The sequence below is a fragment of the Physeter macrocephalus genome, chromosome 20, assembly GCF_002837175.3.
Source record: "Physeter macrocephalus isolate SW-GA chromosome 20, ASM283717v5, whole genome shotgun sequence".
Classification (NCBI taxonomy): Eukaryota; Metazoa; Chordata; class Mammalia; order Artiodactyla; family Physeteridae; genus Physeter; species Physeter macrocephalus.
Window position 1 is genome coordinate 7,151,777 of NC_041233.1, and position 23,157 is coordinate 7,174,933.

At 44.0% G+C, this 23,157-nt stretch overlaps 1 protein-coding gene across 1 annotated transcript in view; it reads left to right on the top strand.

Annotated features, from left to right (window-relative positions):
- The window catches only part of MTR (5-methyltetrahydrofolate-homocysteine methyltransferase), a 120,218-nt gene that overhangs the window by 74,311 nt on the left and 22,750 nt on the right, over positions 1-23,157 (top strand). The window contains exons 22-25 of the mRNA XM_024115733.3: positions 660-760; positions 12,182-12,249; positions 12,830-12,950; positions 21,775-21,856. Coding sequence (XP_023971501.1) covers positions 660-760; positions 12,182-12,249; positions 12,830-12,950; positions 21,775-21,856 — 372 coding nt within the window. The remainder of the gene's footprint in view (positions 1-659; positions 761-12,181; positions 12,250-12,829; positions 12,951-21,774; positions 21,857-23,157) is intronic.

Sequence of the window (23,157 nt, forward strand, 5' to 3'; positions counted from 1 at the left end):
CTCCCCCTTCCCTCCCTCCCTCACTCCCTCCTCCCTCTCTCCCTCCCTCCCTCCCTTTTCCTGAGGGAGGGAATGCTGACAGTGTAGAGCAGCAGTGTTGAAGCCCCTGCCCTGGGCTGCTGTGGTCCTTCCCATTCTGACAGGACACGTGCAATTCACCAGCTCCTCCCTCTCCCTTTACTGCTAACAGCAAACATTTATCAGCCAGGTTTTGGGGGTTAAGGATATGATCTTCAGCGATGGGACTGTTTTGTATTTGAACTTAAACTGTCCTTTGAGGTGATGGAATGCATGATCTTGGTTGAAGCCCCCTGAGCTAACCAGCTGGGCGGGCCTCCTTCGAGCTGCTGGGGCTTACAGCCGCCTTCTCACAGAGCACGGGACTTAGCTTCTGGGTCCATCATTTTTTTTTTTTTTGGCCATGCCATGCAGCATGTGGGATCCTAGTTCCCCGACCAGGGATCAAACCCACACCCCCTGCACTGGAAGTCTGGAGTCCTAACCACTGGACCACCAGGGAAGTCCCCTGGGTCCATCTTTGAGGTTGCCTTAGTTGTATTGAATTGCTTTCTGTGCTGACACCTGTCTGGCTTTAGAGAACTGGGTGATCTTCTCTGAAGTGACCACAGCGATGCTTAGCTGCTTGGCTTCCTCTCCAGGACCCTTACCAAGGTACAATTGTGCTGGCTACCGTTAAAGGCGACGTGCACGACATTGGCAAGAACATAGTTGGAGTAGTCCTTGCCTGCAATAATTTCAGGTGAGTTAAGACCCGTTGTTTTCACCCCCTTTCTTATTTAAAGTAAAAGCATTAACAGGGTAATTCTTTACTGGGTGCGAAGGGCAGGGTAGGGCAGTAGATGTTAGAGGGTTTTTTTTGTGTGTGTGGTACAAGGGCCTCACTGTTGCGGCCTCTCCCTCTGCGGAGCACAGGCTCCGGATGCGCAGGCTCAGTGGCCATGGCTCACGGGCCCAGCCGCTCCGTGGCATGCGGGATCTTCCGGACGGGGGCACGAACCCGCGTCCCCTGCATCGGCAGGCAGACTCTCAACCACTGCGCCACCAGGGAAGCCCTAGAGGTTATTTTTAATTTCTTTTTCTTCACTGTGTTTTCAAATTTTCTACATTGAACTTACCTTTTCAGGTGAAGGAAGTTAGTAATTATTTAATGTTGTATGTTCAGTAAAGACAAAAAGAATAGAAAAAACTATTCAAGCAGTGTCAAAACAACAAGAGGCCTCTGGGGATTTGACCTCTGGCCAGAGGCTAGAACATTGGGTCCCACCCCATGGCCCATGACATTGAGCATATTTCCCTTTTCCTCTCAATGAACTGCCAGATTTTTAGAGCCAAGATCTTATTAAGACCTTGGCTAAATGGAGTTTTATAAGAAGGCTTTGACTGTACAGTTCTTTTTGCTTTGCTTGGAACAGAACCAGGCATGCCTCCTGGTGTTGATGAAGCTAGTTTTTGAATGTTGTATACAAGTAAAATCCCTTTCTTATATCTTTTATTATAGTTGAATGATTATTCAGAGCAAATTTATGTGAGAGCTCATGACCCACAGTAAGAGCATGTTTTGCTCAGATTTCAACATATTCTTTGTAATGAAAAGCCTAATATAACTAATGTCTTTTCTGGTCTATGTCCAACCAACAGTCTCTTTGAGTCATGGACTTCTTTCCAGGGTGCGTTTTTCTCTGTAGAGAAGAGAGACTTGACTGCAGCTACAGCCGGGCCCCCTTGGAGTTGTCCTTGCCCACTGTCAGATAAAACTGCCCTCTAAGCCCCCTGCCTACTCTCAAAATGTTTATCCATGTCTGCGTTCAAGGCTAATTAAATGCAGCTAAGAACCCCTCAGAAAGACTGGAGGTGGAGGAGCAGTGTCAGGGCGGCACCTTCTTCGCTCTGACTGTCTTCCGTTTGGCTGCCTGCTCACTGTCAAAGACTTAGCATTCTCTCCTGGTCCTGGAAATGAGGAGTATTGTTCTTGGAATGTATTAACTTTTTTTTTAAGATAAAAATACTGGAGATACAGTGGAGGTTGTTATAATGAGATTTTACCTATAGGATAAGTATTTGGACGAGGAATAAGTATTTGGATGAGGTATTTGCTTCCTAAAATCTCTGACATTTCTTCTGTTGTCTCATCTTTTCAAACCCTATGTTGTTGGTTTCTATTTGCATTCATCATAATTAGTTCAAATTCAGTTACGCTGATAAACGTTTATAGATCATCTACTACATACCATGCATTGTATCAGACACCAAAGTGATTTAGTTGACTTTTCGCCATTCAAGAACTTTACTGTTTATCAGGCTGAAAAGCCAGGAACATATTCAGTGGTGATAGTGGGACAAGAACTATTGAAAAGGCAATTTGTAGGCAAACTCTTTACAGCAATTCTTGAGATATCATTGTCATGTCATATAATGACATGTCATTGTCATGTCATGTCATATATATCATTTATATGATATATAAAAAATGATATCATTTTTTATTATGAAAAATGGACAAGTAGCTGAGAGAATCATACCAGGAATATTTTTTCCTCCAGTTAAAACATTTTAAGGGACTTCCCTGGTGGCGCAGTGGTTAAGAATCCGCCTGCCAATGCAGGGGACACGGGTTTGATCCCTGGTCCTGGAAGATCCTACATGCCACGGAGCAACTAAGCCCGTGCGCCACAACTACTGAACCTGTGCTCTAGAGCCGGTGAGCCACAACTGCTGAAACCCACACGCCTAGAGCCCGTGCTCCGCAGCAAGAGAAGCCACTGCAATGAGAACCCTGCTCACCGCAACGAAGAGTAGCCCCCGCTCGCCGCACCTAGAGAAAGCCCACGTACTGGAAGTCTGGAGTCCTAACCACTGGACCACCAGGGAAGTCCCCTGGGTCCATCTTTGAGGTTGCCTTAGTTGTATTGAATTGCTTTCTGTGCTGACACCTGTCTGGCTTTAGAGAACTGGGTGATCTTCTCTGAAGTGACCACAGCGATGCTTAGCTGCTTGGCTTCCTCTCCAGGACCCTTACCAAGGTACAATTGTGCTGGCTACCGTTAAAGGCGACGTGCACGACATTGGCAAGAACATAGTTGGAGTAGTCCTTGCCTGCAATAATTTCAGGTGAGTTAAGACCCGTTGTTTTCACCCCCTTTCTTATTTAAAGTAAAAGCATTAACAGGGTAATTCTTTACTGGGTGCGAAGGGCAGGGTAGGGCAGTAGATGTTAGAGGGTTTTTTTTGTGTGTGTGGTACAAGGGCCTCACTGTTGCGGCCTCTCCCTCTGCGGAGCACAGGCTCCGGATGCGCAGGCTCAGTGGCCATGGCTCACGGGCCCAGCCGCTCCGTGGCATGCGGGATCTTCCGGACGGGGGCACGAACCCGCGTCCCCTGCATCGGTAGGCAGACTCTCAACCACTGCGCCACCAGGGAAGCCCTAGAGGTTATTTTTAATTTCTTTTTCTTCACTGTGTTTTCAAATTTTCTACATTGAACTTACCTTTTCAGGTGAAGGAAGTTAGTAATTATTTAATGTTGTATGTTCAGTAAAGACAAAAAGAATAGAAAAAACTATTCAAGCAGTGTCAAAACAACAAGAGGCCTCTGGGGATTTGACCTCTGGCCAGAGGCTAGAACATTGGGTCCCACCCCATGGCCCATGACATTGAGCATATTTCCCTTTTCCTCTCAATGAACTGCCAGATTTTTAGAGCCAAGATCTTATTAAGACCTTGGCTAAATGGAGTTTTATAAGAAGGCTTTGACTGTACAGTTCTTTTTGCTTTGCTTGGAACAGAACCAGGCATGCCTCCTGGTGTTGATGAAGCTAGTTTTTGAATGTTGTATACAAGTAAAATCCCTTTCTTATATCTTTTATTATAGTTGAATGATTATTCAGAGCAAATTTATGTGAGAGCTCATGACCCACAGTAAGAGCATGTTTTGCTCAGATTTCAACATATTCTTTGTAATGAAAAGCCTAATATAACTAATGTCTTTTCTGGTCTATGTCCAACCAACAGTCTCTTTGAGTCATGGACTTCTTTCCAGGGTGCGTTTTTCTCTGTAGAGAAGAGAGACTTGACTGCAGCTACAGCCGGGCCCCCTTGGAGTTGTCCTTGCCCACTGTCAGATAAAACTGCCCTCTAAGCCCCCTGCCTACTCTCAAAATGTTTATCCATGTCTGCGTTCAAGGCTAATTAAATGCAGCTAAGAACCCCTCAGAAAGACTGGAGGTGGAGGAGCAGTGTCAGGGCGGCACCTTCTTCGCTCTGACTGTCTTCCGTTTGGCTGCCTGCTCACTGTCAAAGACTTAGCATTCTCTCCTGGTCCTGGAAATGAGGAGTATTGTTCTTGGAATGTATTAACTTTTTTTTTAAGATAAAAATACTGGAGATACAGTGGAGGTTGTTATAATGAGATTTTACCTATAGGATAAGTATTTGGACGAGGAATAAGTATTTGGATGAGGTATTTGCTTCCTAAAATCTCTGACATTTCTTCTGTTGTCTCATCTTTTCAAACCCTATGTTGTTGGTTTCTATTTGCATTCATCATAATTAGTTCAAATTCAGTTACGCTGATAAACGTTTATAGATCATCTACTACATACCATGCATTGTATCAGACACCAAAGTGATTTAGTTGACTTTTCGCCATTCAAGAACTTTACTGTTTATCAGGCTGAAAAGCCAGGAACATATTCAGTGGTGATAGTGGGACAAGAACTATTGAAAAGGCAATTTGTAGGCAAACTCTTTACAGCAATTCTTGAGATATCATTGTCATGTCATATAATGACATGTCATTGTCATGTCATGTCATATATATCATTTATATGATATATAAAAAATGATATCATTTTTTATTATGAAAAATGGACAAGTAGCTGAGAGAATCATACCAGGAATATTTTTTCCTCCAGTTAAAACATTTTAAGGGACTTCCCTGGTGGCGCAGTGGTTAAGAATCCGCCTGCCAATGCAGGGGACACGGGTTTGATCCCTGGTCCTGGAAGATCCTACATGCCACGGAGCAACTAAGCCCGTGCGCCACAACTACTGAACCTGTGCTCTAGAGCCGGTGAGCCACAACTGCTGAAACCCACACGCCTAGAGCCCGTGCTCCGCAGCAAGAGAAGCCACTGCAATGAGAACCCTGCTCACCGCAACGAAGAGTAGCCCCCGCTCGCCGCACCTAGAGAAAGCCCACGTGCAGCAACCAAGACCCAAAGCAGTCAAAAAAAAAAGAGGCCAGGGAAAACTGTGACATTTCTCCAGGGTGCTACTGGAGCCCAATGTCAACAGTGAAAGCGGCTTATTAAACCTGAGGCTTTCCTCCAGCATACCCAGTTCCTCTGGCTTGTGCACTGGGGGCTACTTATCTGGAGTAACATCTTCTGATGAAATTTTATTCTTTTTGCAAAAAAAAAATAAGTTAATGTGCAAACATTTTCTATCAAGTCAAACACCCCTTTGGGTCTTATGTCTTATAACACATAGACTCTTGGCACTGGTGGGTTTAATGTTATGACGTCACCTAGTAGACAGGTGCCCCTGATAGCTGCTTTATGTAGTTAAATGTATGCTTTTGTTGGGTATCCATGTTCCAGCTGATGCCTGGGTGAATCACCCAGCTAGTGAGTGAGTCTAGCAAACCATCCAGTACCAGATATTAATGCACCTTTCTCATTCCTGGTTCTTTGTCGTTGATGCAGTAAATCTCATGAAAAGACATGTTCTTTGTGGGGGAAAAAAGAAGTAAAGAGGACTGAAAGTGATAGTTCTGTCTAGACAGAAAACACATTTTTAGTGGGGATGATGCAATAGAATTTGCAGATTTGAGAATTTAAATAGATCTGGGGATGTGTCCACCAAGAGTTTATTAATACCTAACATTTGTTTTCTGCTTCACAATTTAAATAGTGCTTTTATACAACTGATTTTTCTTTTTCTTTGTTTTTTGGTACTCTTTTCCTGATTCCTTCCTTCCTTCCTCCCTCCCTCCCTCCCTCTCTTTCTTTCTTTCTTTCTTTCTTTCTTTTTGTTCACTCTTTTTATGGTTTTGATCCTGCTTTGCCTGCCTCAGTTATTGTATTTCTCATTTTACACAGCTAGCAAGTGGCAGGCTGTACTCAGGGCTTCTGAATCCAAAAGTCGGGATTCTATGTTATGTCAGTTTAGCTTCCAGTATTTATTCCAGTTATAAACAACTTTAACTGTAATGTATAATATTAATATTCTAGTTAAATTCCTCTGAAGAAATAATTTAGAATATTTAAAAACATTTTTGATCAGATATTTGATTACATGAAAGTTGATTTTAGATATACTCTTTAATAATAATTATATAAAAAGACACATGTGGACTTCTCCTATTTAACAGATAATGCACACTGTTTAACTGGGTAAGAAAAAGTAGGATATATTAACAGAAATGTTAAAATTAGATATACATCTAGTGCTTTAAAAAATATGGATCTGATGAAACAGATAATGAGGCATATTTTCATTTTAACCAGTGGTTCTTAATATAATTGTCTAGTATGGGTAAATAATACGCAATATATGGCTAAGAAGGGGACACTTTGAAACTGTATAATGTTAGAGCTTTCAGCTGAGTGAGGAAAACGACTGTATCTAAGTCAAGGGCTCACTAGAGACTTCTCCTAGCACCTCAACATGCTCTCTTTATAATTATTCGGAGGCTTTCAACTGTGTGTGTGTCTGTCTGTCTTGTTGTTTTCCAGCTTAATTGAGATATAATTGACATATAACATTGTTTAAGGTGTAAAACGGTTTGATTTGATACACTTATATATTGCAGTATGATCACCACCATAGTGTTAGCTAACACCTCCATCACATCACATAATTACCATTTCTTGTTTGTGGTGAGCACATTAAGATCTACTTTCTTAACACTCTCAAGTATATCATACAGTATTATTAACTCCATTCACAGTGCTGTGTATTATATCCCTAGAACTTGTTCATCTTCTAACTGGAAGTTTGTACCCTTGGCCAGCATCTCCCCATTTCCCCACCCCTCAGCCCCTGGTAACACCTGTCCTACTCTCTGTTTCTATGAGTTCAGCTTTTTTAGATTCCTCGTGTAAGCATATCATACAGTATTTTTCTCTCTCTGTCTGATTTATTTCACTTAGCATAATGCCCTCATAGTCCATCCATGTCATAATAGCAGGATTTCCTTCTTTCTTATGGCTTCTTATGGTTCTATCGTATGCATGTATCACTCCTGCTTTATCTATTTATCTTTCTTAACCACAGCTTGGAAACCTTAGTTGGGGCTGCAGACTGGTATGGTACTCCCATCTAGTGGTGGTACCTGTGAATTGCAGGAGCAGAAGAAGCTGCCACCTTTAACTTCATTTCACATGACAGCAAATATGAGGCACCCTAAGTGGATGCAGATGCAAAGCTAGCTTTATATTCCATTTAAATTCCTTCTGGAGGGTAAAAGCGGCTTTATATGTTACAATATTTATTTTCTAAATTGTATGAATTCTTAAATAGTATTGGATGCCTTTGCTAAGGCATTTAGTGCAGCTTACATTTTTTTCTGTATTAGAAACCCAAATTCAATGCTTGCGTTTACAGCTCTCTTATAAGCACTTTAGAAAGATGATTATAAAATACAAAATTTTCCATAACATCATTTTTATTTTCTTTAATCTCTCATGTGGCAAAATATAAGAATGTGTATAAGAGGTCTACAGTCACAGGCTGTAGCTCAGAGTGCAGAAGGGAAACCAAGGGAAAGCCAAGGGAGGTGGAGAGCTATGTGGGGGACACAGGGAGTTGTAGTAAAGGGGAGAGAAAATGGGAAGAGATGGTTGGAAGAATGGCGGCTGCCACGGAAGACAGGGATGGGATTGACCCAGGCTTCAGATCCTTTCCTTCAACCAGGGTTCCCCAGGGCCAGTTGTTTGTGATTCTGGACCTTCATAGTACTAGTTTCTGCCTGGGTGGCCCTCTGTTTTCCTTCATCTAGCTAATACCTACTTATTTTTTCAAAATGCAGCTGGAATCACCCTCCTGGGGTGCTTCTAGTTGTTACCGAGATTAGATGGTCTCCCACAGCACACTGTAAATGCCTCCTCTGTGGCACTTGTCACTCCATATTCTAATTCAGAATATGAATTAGAATTCATATTCTAATGAACTCGCATGTGCTCAGAAACCGATTTCTCAACCACACATGCTCAGAAACTGATCCCCTTCTTCTGGTGGTGAGCAGCCTCCTTCCTGTATCCCAGTGCCATAAATACTACTTTCTGTGCGTGGAAAACGTTGGGAAGTGCTCCTCTAAACAGTATATATTTGACTGTCTCCCAGCAAGACCTCTTAAGGCAGCCTAATACGTTGGAAGTTGAACTTGTACCCCAGACCCCTGGCTCACTGTTTCCAGACCTCTTCTTACCTGCCTGACTGCCGGTTGTCACTCTCTTGCTGATTTCTCCTCCTCTGTGCGACCCCTGAACAGGGGAGTGCTCCGAGGCTCAGCCCTGGGACCTCTTCTCTGTCTGTCCTCACTACCTAGTTTAGTGCTTCTTGGACTGTAATGTGCCTTCTGACCACCTGGGATCTTGATAAAAGTCAGATCGGGTTAAAGTAGGTCTGGTCAGAGAGTCTTAGATCATCTCATTCAGTCTCATGACTTTTTTTTTTCTTGCTCCTCTCCCTTTCATCTCCCCTCCCCTTCCCCTCCTCTTTCCCCGCCTTCCCTCCCCCCTTTCTCCCCACTCTCCATCTGCTTTTGGCAATTTATTTTTCTACATCTTTTATACACAGTCTGAGGACTTTTTAACACCACCTAATATGCTATCAAGTCCCAAGTTTTATCCCCAGCATGGATCTGAAACCTGGACTCCAGACTTACCTATCCAGACGACTACCTAAGGCCTCCATTTGGATAGCTAAAGAAACAATATTTTGAAAATCGAACTAATTGCTGCCATTAAGATGCCCTCTATGGGGCTTGCCTGGTGGTGCAGTGGTTAAGAATCTGCCTGCCAGTGCAGGGGACACAGGTTCGAGCCCTGTCCAGGAAGATCCCACATGCTGCGGAGCAACTAAGCCTGTGGGCCACAACTACTGAACCTGCGCTCTAGAGCCCGTGAACCAGAACTACTGAGCCCACATGCCACAACTACTGAAGCCTGCACGCCTAGAGCCTGTGCTCTGCAACAAGAGAAGTCACTGCAATGAGAAGCCCACGCACTGCAACAAAGAGTAGCCTTCTGCTCGCTGCACCTAGAGAAAGCCCGCACTCAGCAACGAAGACCCAACGCGGCCAAAAATAAAAAAGAAGTAAATAATAAAAATTAAAAAAAAAAAAGATGCCGTCTTCTCCCCCTCTGACCTTACTCCCTACAGCTTTCTCCTTCCTCCATTTCTGTCTGGCCACGAGGTCTCCTTACTTTTCCTCAAACAAAAGCAAGCATCACACAATGTTCCTGAACGATACAGTACCTAAAACAAGAAAAAGAATTGCGAGCAAGATGATTCTTGCCATCATACTGATGATTTTTAATTGAATTTTTTAAATATATGCAATGCTGAAAGCAGTCAGCTTTGAAATACATGCCTCTTTGTCTTGATATGAAAGCAATATGCTATTTTGCTTAGTTTTATAGGCTGTATTTAGTCACAGTTTAACAAATCTAGTTGCCAGACTGAGTGCAATGTGCTAAAAAAAAAAAAAAAAGGGGTTCCACCTCGCCCCTGTTATAACCTGCAGCGCCCCATCATCAGCACCTACAGCATTTGTTCTCTCCCGGCTTAGTGCTAACAGACCTGAATAGAGTGAGCATTGATTTGAAATTGTGTATTTACTGAGGATTCCATATGTGCTAGTTTATTTTTTTTTTAATTTAAGTAATATGGCAACAAGCTAAAAAATCTAACAGTATGAGAAGCTATATAGTGAGAAGCAAGGCTCCTTCCTGCCCCTGGTGTCCAACTACACTCACCTGTTAGCAGCTGACATGATGTCAGGTAGTAATAGTTCTTAAGTATTGATTTTTTTTAATTTAAAATTATTTTGCCTGTTTAGTTTTAAGAATTGTTGACATTAGGAAGCAAGTGAAAACGCGTACTGTAATTTTTTAAACATCTTTATAACAAATACTTATGATCAAATTAAATTGTCAAAATGACATTCCGTGTACTCTCTAAATCTAGAATAGAAGAGTAGTTTATAGAACATTTTCAAGGGCAGAAGTCCCATTTTCTCCGAGTTCCAGAAAGCTGTCTCCTCCCTGAGTTACAGTTCCTTGGTGTTGCTCTGTCCTCTGAGCATAACAGGCTCCAGGCTTCCTGTGCCCAGTTGCATCCCCCTTCTCCTGTGCCCACCCAGGGTCAGCTCTTCCTTTGAGTCTCACTCCATCTCTCGTGGTTACCTGCTCTCTGATTCAGTCTCCCTCTCCCTCGACTTAAGTCACCAGATTCCTTCTCGTCAGCTTTTCATGTGCAGGAACTGACCTCTTCTTGCTTATCCTCCTTGTTGGCTTCCATGTAGGGTATACTTTTCAGTGGATATTTATTGAGTGAACTTACCCAGCATCTTTATTGGTCTACATGGCTAAGAAGATGGATTTTGGTGTCAGATCCTGGTTCAAACCTCAGCTCTGCTACTGATTAGTTGTTTGACTGGACAAGATGCTTAACTTCTGGGCCCACACTTCTCTGGGCCCTTCCCCATTAAAATGTAAAAATCATGTTTTCAAGAATTTTAGGGCTTCCCTGGTGGCGCAGTGGTTGAGAGTCTGCCTGCCAATGCAGGGGACACAGGTTCGAGCCCTGGTCTGGGAAGATCCCACATGCCACGGAGCAACTGGGCCCGTGAGCCACAACTACTGAGCCTGCGCATCTGGAGCCTGTGCTCCGCAGCAAGAGAGGCCGCGATAGTGAGAGGCCTGCGCACCGCGGTGAAGAGTGGCCCCCGCTCGCCGCAACTAGAGAAGGCCCTTGCCCAGAAACGAAGACCCAAAACAGCCAAAAATAAATAAATAAATTAATTAATTTTTAAAAAGAAGAATTAAAAAAAAAGTGTATTAATTGGTAAAACCTGCCTCAAAATCGAGTTTAAAATATGAATCAAGCATCGTAAAAATATTTATATTCTTTAATGCAATAATGCCATTTGTTTAAAAAGAAGAATTAAAAAAAAAGAGTATTAATTGGTAAAACCTGCCTCAAAATCGAGTTTAAAATATGAATCAAGCATCGTAAAAATATTTATATTCTTTAATGCAATAATGCCATTTGTAATAATCCATCCAGTGTATATATTTGGATAAATGCATGAAGTAAAATATGAAAACAAACCACAGAAAATGGGTCCCATGGTAGTGCTTCCACGTAGAGTTCCTGTGAGGGTTAAACAAGATTGTTTATACAGAAGGCTTAGCATAGTGGAAACAACCCAGGTGTCCATTGACAGATGGATGAATAAACACCATGTGGCACATTCATACAATGGAATATTATTCAGCCTTAAAAAGGAATGAAGTTCTGACACAGGCTACGACATGGAGCAACCCTGAAGTCATTATGCTAAGTGATATAAGCCAGACACAAAAGGACAAATAATGTATGATTCCACTTGTATAAATATCCAGACTAGGCAAATTCATAGAGACAGAAAGTAGAGTAGAGGTTACCAGGGGCTGGGGTGGGCCGATCGGGGATTGTTGCTGAGGGATTGCAGAGTTTCTTTAGGGGCGATGAAAGAGTTTTGAAAATAAATGCTGGTGATGGTTGCACAACATTACGACTGACTGATTAGTGATGCTGAATTGTACTTAGGTTAAAATGGCAAATTATGTGTTATATATCTTTTACCAGAGCTTAGGAAATAATAGTGTCCTCTACCAAAAATTATTGAATTGTCTACTTTAAATAGGTGGATTAGATGCTCTGTGGATTAAGTCGGCAAAGGTGTTTAAAAAAGCTCAGCATGGTCCCTGACCCGTGGTCAGTTCCTAATAAATGGCAGTCGTCGTTGAGTTGGTGGTTGATATTCAGTGAGCTTTTCAGTGTGATTCCAGTTTATGTTAGAGCAGTATTTAATGGCTAAATAAAAGTGTTTGTCTAGCTTTTTCGCCAATGGGTTCTCATTAATTTTCTCACATCTCATTTCTGTGCCCCAGAGTTATTGACTTGGGAGTCATGACGCCATGTGACAAGATACTGAAAGCTGCTTTTGACCACAAAGCAGGTACCGTGCAGCTGTGCTTCTGGGCATTTCAGTGACTATCATTTCCTCCCATTGTCCGTCTCTCGGTGAACAGTCATGCCCCAGCCCATGTGGGATGGTGGGACATTCAGACATTCAAGTGCCAGCTCTGCCCGGGGTGCTGTCATTGCCGTTTATAATGGAGGTCGAAGGGGTGAGCAGGTAACCGTGAAACTCCTTTCTAGCTATGAGGAAGGGGAATGGGGACAGGCTTCTTAAAAGAGAACAGTTTTATTCGATTTTTTTCCTCTGTGTGTAGTTGCTTTTATGTTTCTTCTGACACTGTGACACGTTGAGTCTGGGAGATCATGAACTAACAATTGCGTGGCTTCCCGAATCTGTGGCAAGCATGTTATTGCAACTTGAAGTTGCAAATCATGTTTACTCCTGAAAGCAAACAATAAATTGAAAACCCCCAGTCAGAGAAGAAGCCTCAGAATTAGAAATTGGGAATTTATCTTCTGTCTTGTGGTCTTTATTACAAAGTTATGAAAATGAGTCTTCATGCTTTTCCTCTCATCCTCCTTCTCACTGTCCTTTTTTCTCTTTTTTTAAATAATAGATATAATTGGCCTGTCAGGACTAATCACTCCTTCCCTGGATGAAATGATTTTCGTTGCTAAGGAAATGGAGAGATTAGCTATAAAGATTCCGTTGTTGATTGGAGGAGCTACCACTTCGAGGTAAGTCGTGCTAATGAACTTTGTGCTTCCCTTAAATTCTCTTAAATGCCAGTATTTAAAAACAGTGATAAAACCTGACTTTTTTTCTTATGCATAGTGGATTGGCTCTTTATTATATAAATACACGAACTTTCCAGCCTTCACACCACGAGAGCCAGAATCATTTGGGGGCCTGCTGCAGGAAACTCCTCTGTCATCTACCTCCCTCTCCCTGTTTTTGGATTCCTTTGGCCTGCAGTCCTCTTTTCCTTCATCTTCTCACCTCCCATTCAGTTCCTGAGACTTCTAACGAACACTTATCCTCTTGAAATCAAACTGAGTGGAGAAGCTGTGTTTTTTGGCACAAAAACACTGCTTGAACTTTAGCCCACTCTCTGTCTTGAAACAGGTGTCTGACTGAATAATTACAGGTTCTCTTGAAGAAACTCCGACCTTGTAATAGTTGAGATAGAAAGCTGACCTAGAGAGAATGAATCAGAGGATCACTTTGGGAAGTTGTTTCTGAAAGAGAGACCTTTGGGGAACCTTTGAGTCAAATAATTTAAAGAAGAGAAAGGGGCTTCCCTGGCGGCGCAGTGGTTGAGAGTCTGCCTGCCGATGCAGGGGACGCAGGTTCGTGCCCCGGTCTGGGAAGATCCCACGTGCCGCTGAGCGGCTGGGCCTGTGAGCCATGGCCGCTGAGCCTGCGCGTCTGGAGCCTGTGCTCCGCAACGGGAGAGGCCACAGCAGCGAGAGGCCCACGTACCACAAAAAAACCCCAATAATAATAATAAATAAACCTTGCTCAGGGCTTCCCTGGTGGCGCAGTGGTTGAGAGTCCGCCTGCCGATGCAGGGGACGCGGGTTCGTGCCCCGGTCCGGGAAGATCCCACATGCCGCGGAGCGGCCAGGCCCGTGAGCCATGTCCGCTGAGCCTGCGCGTCTGGAGCCTGAGCTCCTCAACGGGAGAGGCCACAACAGTGAGAGGCCCGTGTTCCACAAAAAAAATAAAAAATAAAAAAATAAAGAAGAGTAAGTTCAAATTTGGTCACATGATTATTATTCAGTTTTGTTGGATTTCTCCTGGGGTCACGATCATAATGATATTTGGTGAGAGGTATGTTAATTATGGGTATTAGACTTTTTAAAAAATTTTTATTTTATATTGGAGTGTAGTTAATTAACAATGTTGTGTTAGTTTCAGGTGTACAGCAGAGTGATTTAGTTGTACATACACGTAGATCCATTCTTTTTCAAATTCTTTTCCCATTTAGGTTGTTACCTAATGTTGAGCAGAGTTCCATGGATATTAGAATTCTTATGACACATTCCTTATGCCCCATGTAGTTCGCTTTGGCAGGGAGCAGTGCCCAGGAGGGGCATTGACCTTGATGGTCGAACAAGCATGCAGTTTACTTTTCTGACACAAAATACAGTAGATGCGGGACAAAGCTATTCCAGAGTTCCTTTCACTCTGGAAACAACTGTATGTTAAGACATTTGTATTAGGGATCTCCACAGAAACAGGATCAGTAAGGGGTGTGTGTGTGTGTGTGTGTGTGTGTGTGTGTGTGTGTGTGTGTGTGTGTGTGTGAGAGAGAGATATGGGGGCAGGTATGTCTGAAATCTACAGGGAACGTGGGCAGACTGGAGGCCAGGCAAGAGTTGCTATTGCATCTTGAGTCAAAAGGCGGTCTGGAAGCAGAAGCCCTTCTTCCTCTGAGGACTGCAGCCTTTTCTCTTAAGGTCTTTAATTGATTGGATGAGGCCCACCCACACGGAGGACAATCTGCTTTACTCAGAGCCTACTGATTTAAATGTTAATCATATCAAAAAATACCTTCACAAAAACATCTAGATTGTTGTTTGACCAAAAACTGGGTACCATGACCTACCCAAATTGGCACATAAAATTGACCATCCTTCCATTTATAACCTGAATGGACCATGTTCATGAGTAGTCAGGGTTCTATGTCATGTATCCACTAATTACTTTTCATACTTGAAGGACTCAGTAGTGTGGCTATTGTTGCTCACATTAGAAAACTAGGTTTGTTTTTCCATGAAGGACTTACCCCTAGGATACTGGCAGATCGTTCTCCAGGGATATGACCAACCATCGATAACTGAGGTTTCAGTGAGCATGGTTGTGGGTATTTGATGATTATAGTGAGAATATTCATTAGCTTAGCAAAGAGAATGGTAAGGGAATCTACAGATTATTGTCAAAATGAAAGACCTTTTAAAATCATGGTTGTAAAAGTGGGTAAATAAATATTTAAATGAGCAGATGTAATGAAATGCATTATGAGTTATGTAAATGTGATGCCGGTTTCCAAATAAGAACCACTTTATGTGGACACTGCACTCGGGAGTTCAATACCAGGAAACCACATATTGCTACTTGTGCAAGCTGCAATGTTACCAATAGTTAATTGTACTATATCTCTTACCAAGTAAGAGCCACCAGATTAAAGAGGTTTCTTAAAAAATAACCGGAAGTAACATGACTAGCCTCTCAGGATACATCATTGGCAAACTTAGCCATAAAGGACTCTTGTGGCTATGACGCTATACCAGTTTTAACCTGGTATATCAAGTTAAAATTAATCAGATCAGAAATCACCCACAGTCTTAGTGCTTTTGTAGAATATCTATTCTCATCATCTGGGAGACTGAATGTGTTCCTCCAAGGAGAGAGAAATCTGGATCCCATGACCTCCCAAGGTCTCTTTAACTCTCTGATGTTTTGTTTCTCGATGAGCTTTTCTGGTTCTATTCTCTTCCATGCCTGTTGCAGTTTCTGAAAAATTATTTAGAAAATAAAAGCCAGTAGTGGTGCTTCCAGGTAACCATCCCCTTCTCCATTGTGGTGCAAGAGCAGCCTTTGAAAAACAGATTCTCTTGCAGCCTCCAGGAATGTCAGTGTAAAATTCCCCCTCTGCCTTCATTTTAAAGTGGTGACAGCGGGTGAGGTCTCAGACCTGGAGGCTTGCTTCGTCAAGCCCTCTTATTTAAGTAAGCACTTTTGCTAAGTATAGCACTCATGTAGAAAAGTACACAAGTCACAGGTAAACAACTTGATGAATTTTTACAAAAATGAAACCACCCATGTAATAACCCCCAGATCAAGAAATAGAACATTAATGACACTCTGGGAACTTCACTGGATCCCCCGACCTAGTCATTCTATCTTCTATCACTACAGTTTGGTTTTGTCTGCATTTCAACTTTGTGTAAGTGGAATCCTACTGTATGTATTCATTCTTCTGTGTCCCGCTCAGCATTATGTCTTTAAGGCCTAAACTCATTATTACAGTAGTGTTTTTGTTTTTGTTTTTTTTCCCACTGTGGTATAATATTGCATTGTATTATGCCCTCTGGCTTTTATCCATGCTAGTGTTGGTGGACATCTGGGTTTTTCCAGTTTGGGGCTATTACACAGAATGCTGCCATGTATGTATTTCTGCCCTGAAGCAGACTTGCTGGGTCACAGAATATGCATATGGTCATCGGCATTAGATATTTTTTCCAAAGTGGTTGTATTAATTTATACGCCCACCGGCAATTATGAGATTTCCAATTATTCCACACCCTTTTCAGTTTTATCCATTTTAGTGTGTGTATAACAATATCTTGCTAAGGTCTTCGTTTGTATTTCTCTACTGACGATGTTGAGTACCTTTTCATGAGTATATTGACCACTTGGATATGCTTTTTAAATCTTTTTTTTTTAATTAGGTATTCTGCCTTTTTTTTCTTTTACTGATTTGTATGCATTCTTTATTTATATTGGAGACAAGACTCTTTATCAGAAATATATATTGCAAATAGAGTCTTCCAATATGGCTTACCTTTTGCTGTCTTAGTGGTATTTTGGGTAACAAAAGTTCTTCATTTTCATGAAGTCTGATTTATCGATCTCTTTATGGTTAGTGCTTTTCACATCTGTATAAGAAGCCTTCTACCCTAGGAGAGTCAGCTTTGCTAGAAAGCATTCGGGAGTTTGAATGTCTCAGAAGTCACCTGAGAACCCTTATTGTCACCTCCTACAGACCTGTGGAGGGCTCAGCAGAGGCCCAGTTCTTTCCTTTGCTGTTTTTGAGCAAATGGAGGCTCAGGACTTCCAAATTCTCATGAAAGCAGATCTGTGAGGGGAATAGCAGCATGGCTTTTCCAAACCTCAGGGGCCTGAGGTAGGTAGCATGAGAGAATTAGAACTGTACCCCCAAGACACGAAGTGAGGCTTGAGTATGGATCCTTGCAGAGGCTGAAAGGGTTATACAGGTTTGGGGTCATATGTGGGTAGAAATCTGCTTGGAATGGCCCCCCTTTTTTTTTTTTTTTTTTTTTGCGGTACGCGGGCCTCTCACTGTTGTGGCCTTTCCCGTTGCGAAGCACAGGCTCCGTACGCGCAGGCTCAGCGGCCATGGCTCACTGGCCCAGCCGCTCCGCGGCATGTGGGATCTTCCCGGACAGGGGCACGAACCCGTGTCCCCTGCATCAGCAGGCGGACTCTCAACCGCTGCTCCACCAGGGAAGCCCTGGAATGGCCCTTTTTAACCTGTAGCTATAAGAGACTAGAAAACTGAATATTCTCCTGTCTGTAATACAGATGGTTTTGTATCACAAACTAGAAATGACTTTAATGGAAATCCGGCCTTTTTAGCTACAGAACTTCTCAAGGGCACAAGTCTGGCAGTTAGCTCTCAATTTTTAACTGGTTTAAAGCCAATAACTGCAAAATGTCTTTTTCAATTATCTTTTCTGTAGTTTAAACTTGGAGAATTCAACAGGAAGTCACATTGCTCAAAGCTGGAGGTAATTTTCTGAGTTTTCTGGTTTTTTTTTTTTAAACTGCTATGAAGTAAGGTGCTGAATTACATAACTGATAATATTTTCCTCTGTATAGGATTTCAAGGAATGAATTTTACATGCTAATCTCATTCCTGATTCCATCTTTCTTTTTTTTTTGTAATTATTTATTGAATTTATTTATTATTTTTGGCTGCGTTGGGTCTTTGTTGCTGCGTGTGGGCTTTCTCTAGTTGCAGCGAGTGGGGGCTACTCTTCGTTGTGGTGCGTGGGCTTCTCATTGCAGTGGCTTCTCTTGTTGCAGAGCACAGGCTCTAGGCGTGCGGGCTTCAGTAGTTGTGGCTCGCGGGCTTCAGTAGTTGTGGCTTGTGGGCTCTAGAGCGCAGGCTCGGTAGTTGTGGCGCAAGGGCTTAGTTGCTCTGTGGCATGTGGGATCTTCCTGGACCAGGGCTCCAACCCGTGTCCCCTGCATTGGCAGGTGGATTCTTTAACCACTGCGCCACCAGGGAAGCCCTCCTGATTCCATCTTAATTTTCCCGTCCTTATTTCCCATCCTCTCTCATTTTTTCTCATCAAATTTTAAGTTTTGGTTATGCTGCATTTATGTAAAACACTAGTTCTGAGATAGGGTATGACATGAAATAAGTGCTTGGAGTGCTTGTTCTTTTTCAGAGTGTTAAAAAAGATCTTCAAAGGCTAACATGATCATGCCTATTTGGCAAGTGTGGGAGGTGACTAACTAAATCCTAAATGTTGACTAGTGACTTAGCAGAGATGGATTTGAGATTCAGCCTCAGCGTTTAGCCCTTTGCCCTAGGTACGTAGGAAGGGGAGGAGAGATTCCACTGTTTGGCATCTTTTCAGACTTCAGAAAGAAATCTTTCAGCTGGAGAAGTTCATGTAAACGGAAACTTAGAAAAAAGTGGAATCAGTGTCAATCTGGAAGCACTCTTTTTTTTCTTTCAGTAATGATGTGGTACTTTGTTTGTTTATTTTGGCTGCACTGCGTGGCATGGGGGATCTTAGTTCCCCGACCAGGGATGGAACCCTCACCCTCTGCAGTGGAAGCGTGGAGTCTTAACCACTGGACCGCCAGGGAAGTCCCCGGAAGCATTCTTTGATAGCTGGGCAAGCTCAAGTTTCATGCCTGTGCTCATCCAGCTTGGGCAGTGTTTGCGTTGGAAAGGAGCACTTCGATTTGTTTTGTTTTGTCTTTTTAAATCATGAAATCCATCCATTTCTTCTCAGTTCCCTTTTCCAGAAGATCATCAAAGAGAGAATGGCCAGAATTACACTGAGAACCCTTGGATACTTACTAAATACCAGTTATGTTGATTTAAACATTTTAAATTTTACTGGCTGTCTTTAAAAGAAATGTCACTGAAGTTATATCAGGCTTAAAACATTGTTTCCTGGGGGAACTTCATGCAGAAGAAAGACTGAGGTATATTTGTGTGTCTCAAGTTGCTAAGGAAGCATCTGAGGAAGAGGACGCATACAGAGTCTAACTTGTGTTTTGAAACTGGAAGCAACTTCTTCTTTATAACTTTTCCTACCATTTGAAAATCTTCACCCCCTCATAGACTACCCGAGATATCTTCAGAATCTTCGGTCCCTAAGCACACGGTAGTCACAGAACGGGTCCTGAGGAGGCAGTGGTGTTCGTTAGGCTGCTCCAGGGCCGAGATGCAGCTCCCGTGCTGGCGGGCCTCCCAGTCCAGAAGGCACCTTCTGTGCTAACTGGCCTCGGCCTCAGCTTCCATCTCACAGCCCAGTTCTGGTGGATTATGGCTTTAGTCCTTTGCTTCCTGTTTATGCACAGGAATATGCTTAGAAAGGGGACAGGTGAAATGTTAGAGGTCTTGTCTGTCTCATTATGAATAAGTCTTTAGAGCCTTCCCTTAGAAGCCTCTTAAAAACACATGCACACAAATAATGCACCTTTAATATTCTCTTGGTTTAAAAAAATTACCTCAGTAATCCACACTTATTAGAACATGTCAAACAGTTCAGGGGAATGGAAAGTAAAATTTAGTCTCTCCCTTCCCACTTTCAGTCCCAGTTCTAACCTCCGTATAACCAGTGCTGACTCTTTGATGTCTGTCTCTCTGTGTTTTCTAAATATACAGACACTTATATAAAAGTTGGTCCGGGGCTTCCCTGGTGGCGCAGTGGTTGTGCGTCCGCCTGCCGATGCAGGGGAACCGGGTTCGCGCCCCGGTCTGGGAGGATCCCACATGCCGCGGAGCGGCTGGGCCCGTGGGCCATGGCCGCTGGGCCTGCGCGTCCGGGGCCTGTGCTCCGCAACGGGAGAGGCCACAACGGTGAGAGGCCCGGCGTAACGCGCAAAAAAAAAAAAAAAAAAAAAAAGTTGGTCGGTTGGGGCAGGTTGAGGGTGGTAGTGTTTTGTTTTGTTTATTTTTGGCTGCATTGGGTCTTCGTTGCTGTGTGCAGGCTTTCTCTACTTGTGGCGAGCAGGGGCTACTCTTTGTTGTGGTGCACGGGCTTCTCATTGCGGTGGCTTCTCTTGTTGCAGAGCACGGGCTCTTGGCATGCAGGCTTCAGTAATTGTGGCACGCGGGCTCAGTGGTTGTGGCGCACGGGCTTAGTTGCTGCGCAGTATGTGGGATCTTCCCGGACCGGGGCTCGAACCCGTGTCCCCTGCGTTAGCAGGCAGATTCTTAACCACTGTGCCACCAGGGAAGCCCTGTTTTGTTTCTTTTTTAAATAAAATTGTATTAAACATACTGTTTTGCTACTTTGGTTTTTCCTCATAAAGTAGCATATTCTGGACATCTTTCCAAGTGAAAATATATTTTAGTTGAGGGGAAAGAATATGAAAGGATCTGACTTGGGGAAAGCTGCCGCTACTTTAAGAGGGAAGGAAGGAGGAGAAAAGACTGGAAACACTTTCCATCTTGTGGAAACTACTGTTGCCACCCTTTTATGTGGAATTGTGGCAAAGTCCACACTCTGTCCCAGCTTCAGGGTCCTGGTTTAACTACAGTAGCGGAGGGTGTATACATTTTCAGTTCTCACTTTAATATGTTATGTTCTGTAATGAAATAGCAGATGTGTAGCCTATGCTATTGCTATAAACATTCAGCAGTCAGAGGGCAATTTTGCAGTAAAATTAGGTAATTTTAAGGATTAAAGGGTGTTTCTTCCTCAGAACTGACATTTTCAAGTTTGGCAAAAGGGATTTGGGGCTGAGCCAGTGTTAGGATAAGATATTGTTGCTTTGAGCTCTCTGTGTTACTTTGTGTTGAATTTATTTATGGTCCAAGGTTCCTTCCTACAAGTACAAGGTGGGCTTGGGGTGGAGAAGTGTTGGTGTCTCCCGGGGGCACGGAGCAGCAGATGGGGAGTGGTGACCCGTGGCCCCTGCCAGTGTCTGGTTCTCCAGGGGTCCTTGCAGGTGGCCCAGCTCGTCTGCAGGAAGAAACTCCACTTGACCTTTATGACAACAAAGTGCTATGCTCGGGCCGGTCGGCTCCCTTACTTCAGACAGGCTGCTAGTACAGAGAGCTGAGGAAACCATCCTTCTCATTTTCTCCTAGGCTTCTTTGGAATCGGGGGCAAAAATTCATGCCTTTTCCCCTTGGCTTCCCCCTCTTAGGGTGGGGAGAAAGTCATTCTCATTTTCCAAGGGAAATTTGGAGTTCAATATTTATTTGTTTGTTTTGTTTTTTTGTGGTACGCGGGCCTCTCACTGCCGTGTCCTCTCCCGTTGCCGAGCACAGGCTCTGGACGCGCAGGCTCAGCGGCCATGGCTCACGGGCCCAGCCGCTCCGCGGCATGTGGGATCTTCCCAGACCGGGGCACGAACCCGTATCCCCTGCATCGGCAGGCGGACTCTCAACCACTGCACCACCAGGGAAGCCCCTGGAGTTCAATATTTATAAGTACCTTGAAATCTTTCTCTGTAAAGCACTGTAGAATCACATTATCTCTAATGCTTTTGAACAAGACTTGTGTAGGAACTGTCAGCCCTAACGGATGTGTTTTTCTCCCTGACGCCTCTTTTCAGAACCCACACAGCAGTTAAAATAGCCCCAAGATACAGTGCGCCTGTGATCCACGTCCTGGACGCATCTAAGAGCGTGGTGGTGGTAAGTGTGGGCCTCGCGTTGTTTGAGAGCTGCTGTGAAGGGGCAACAGAGAGCACTGAGAGTTAGAGCTGCTGTGAACGGGCATCAGAGAGCGCTGAGAGTTACAGCTGCTGTGAAGGGGCAACAGAGAGCGCTGAGACTTAGAGCTGCTTTGAAGGGGCAGCAGAGAGCTCTGAGATTCAGAGATGCTGTGAAGGGGCAACAGAGCGCTGAGATTCAGAGCTGCTATGAAGGGGAAACTGAGAGCGCTAACAGGTAGACACAGGTGCCGTGAAGGGGCGACAGGAAGCGCTGAGAGTTAGTCAGAGGTGCTGTGAAGGGGCAACATTGACCACTGAGAGTCAGAGCTGCTGTAAAGGGGCAACAGAGAGCATTGAGAGATAGTCAGAGCTTCTGTGAAGGGGCAACAGAGAGCGCTGAGAGTTAGAGCTGCCGTGAAGGGGCAACAAAGAGCGCTGAGATTTAGTCAGAGATGCTGTGAAGGGGCAACAGAGAGCGCTGATCGTTAGTCAGGTGCTGTGAAGGGGAAACAGAGACTGGTGAGAGTTAGATCTGCTGGGAAGGGGCAACACAGAGCGCTGAGAGGTAGTCAGAGCTGCTGTGACGGGGCAACATTGACCGCTGAGAGTCAGAGCTGCTGTGAAGGGGCAACAGATAGCGCTGCGAGGTTGTCAGAGCTGCTGTGAAGGGGCAACAGAGAATGCTGAGGGTTAGAGGTGCTGTGAAGGGGCAACAGAGAGCGCTGAGAGTTAGTCAGCTGCTGTGAAGGGGAAACAGACTGGTGAGAGTTAGATCTGCTGGGAAGGGGCAACACAGAGCGCTGAGAGGTAGTCAGCTGCTGTGAAGGGGCAACATTGATCGCTGAGAGTCAGAGCTGCTGTGAAGGGGCAACAGAGAGCGCTGATCGTTATTCAGGTGCTGTGAAGGGGAAACAGTGACTGGTGAGAGTTAGATCTGCTGGGAAGGGGCAACACAGAGCGCTGAGAGGTAGTCAGAGCTGCTGTGGCGGGGCAACATTGACCGCTGAGAGTCAGAGCTGCTGTGAAGGGGCAACAGATAGCGCTGCGAGGTTGTCAGAGCTGCTGTGAAGGGGCAACAGAGAATGCTGAGGGTTAGAGGTGCTGTGAAGGGGCAACAGAGAGCGCTGAGAGTTAGTCAGCTGCTGTGAAGGGGAAACAGAGACTGGTGAGAGTTAGATCTGCTGGGAAGGGGCAACACAGAGCGCTGAGAGGTAGTCAGAGCTGCTGTGACGGGGCAACATTGACCGCTGAGAGTCAGAGCTGCTGTGAAGGGGCAACAGA